Genomic DNA, 1,411 nt, shown 5'->3' with positions numbered 1-1,411 from the left:
CTCTCTCTCTCTCTCTGTCTCTCTCGTCTCTCTGTCTCTCTGTCTCTCTGTCTCTCTGTCTCTCTCTCTCTCTCTCTCTCTCTCTCTCTCTTTCTTTCTTTCTTGGTAATCTTCATATTTCCTTGCAGTCGAACGCCTTGCCGCAGTATGTCAAGATCACCGTTGCCAGGCAGACATTGTTTGAGGACAGTTTCCAGCAGGTAAGTGTGTGGCCCCCGCTTCCCGCCTGCGCCTTTCCGTTTTACACCGCGGCTTTACTGAGAAAGGCTGGCAGTGCTAGCCGCCCCACACTATCTCGCAGTTTGGCAAGAAGACTTTTCTATCTCCACCACGCTCGTTTGAATTCTATTACAGCTTTTCCGCGTTATAATTGGCGTGAAAACAGTGAAAGCTGCAGCCGAACGAGAGACGGCGTCGCACTCCCCGGTGCATTGTCGGGCGAGTGCGCGGGTGTGCGCCGCATAATGAGCAAGCTGATATAGGTCGCAGAATCATCGCGAAATAGATTGCACTGATTCACCGAGTTTTCGAGATTTGCGAGTCGAGGTCAAGCAAATTCGACGGATCAGTTATTAATGACGTCGGTCCGCGGCGCCTTATGCCCGTGCGCGCGACGGAGGCTGTCACTGTTTGCAAAGTGATTCTGACGCGGTGCCATTGCTTTCGCGCAGATAATGAAGTTCCAGCCGTACGACCTTCGCGGGAGACTCTACATCATATTCCGCGGCGAGGAGGGACTTGATTACGGAGGAGTCGCGAGGTTTGTTGACCAGCGCGCTAGCGTCTGGTCTCTCGACGCGTGCATGTAACGTCATCGTTTTCTGCATTGTCATTCGTCAGCTCCTTTTTTTCTACGAGAGTGGTGAACTGTGGATGGCGTTTATTGCGAAGGTCGTGTTTTCATTAAGACTTGATTCGTTTGCGCGTTTCATAGTTAGTGCGGCGTGTGTCCCTCAGCTCAGTACAGGTTTCTGCAGCTAACGCTGGCTGTTTTCTCGCGTGGTTGACAGGGAGTGGTTCTTTCTGCTGTCGCACGAAGTCCTGAACCCGATGTACTGCCTGTTTGAGTATGCGAACAACAACAACTACTGTCTGCAAATCAACCCGGCGTCCGGTGTCAACCCGGATCATCTGCATTACTTCCGCTTCATTGGCCGCTTCATCGCCATGGTGAGTGCGAAGTCGCCGCGATGCAATACAGCATCTCGTCTGTAACCGGGCAACAACAGAACGGTTTCTCATATTTACTGTAGAAGCCAGCCGAGCTATTACTGATTACTAATACTATTACTGAGTGCAAACTTGTCGTGTGGTCAGTTGAGTATGCAATATCTGGAGGTGTGCCAGCTTTGCTCCAGTTTAGCGAAAAATGCAATTAACTGGTGTCAGGGGGGAAGTCAGTTTGTCATAG

General features: G+C 51.0%; 1 protein-coding gene across 1 annotated transcript in view; it reads left to right on the top strand.

The window, feature by feature from the left end:
• Window positions 1-128: 128 nt before the first annotated feature.
• Window positions 129-1,411, top strand: part of LOC106819437 (E3 ubiquitin-protein ligase Su(dx)-like) — a gene marked incomplete at its 5' end in the record, with an annotated part of 7,204 nt that continues 5,921 nt past the window's right edge. The window contains 3 exon segments of the mRNA XM_014824073.1: window positions 129-200; window positions 672-760; window positions 1,011-1,170. Of these exon segments, the coding sequence (XP_014679559.1) occupies window positions 129-200; window positions 672-760; window positions 1,011-1,170 (321 nt within the window).

The sequence above is a fragment of the Priapulus caudatus genome, unplaced genomic scaffold (genome assembly GCF_000485595.1).
Source record: "Priapulus caudatus unplaced genomic scaffold, Priapulus_caudatus-5.0.1 Scaffold3438, whole genome shotgun sequence".
NCBI classification, from domain to species: Eukaryota; Metazoa; Priapulida; class Priapulimorpha; order Priapulimorphida; family Priapulidae; genus Priapulus; species Priapulus caudatus.
This window is presented reverse-complemented; position numbering and strand designations above follow the sequence as displayed.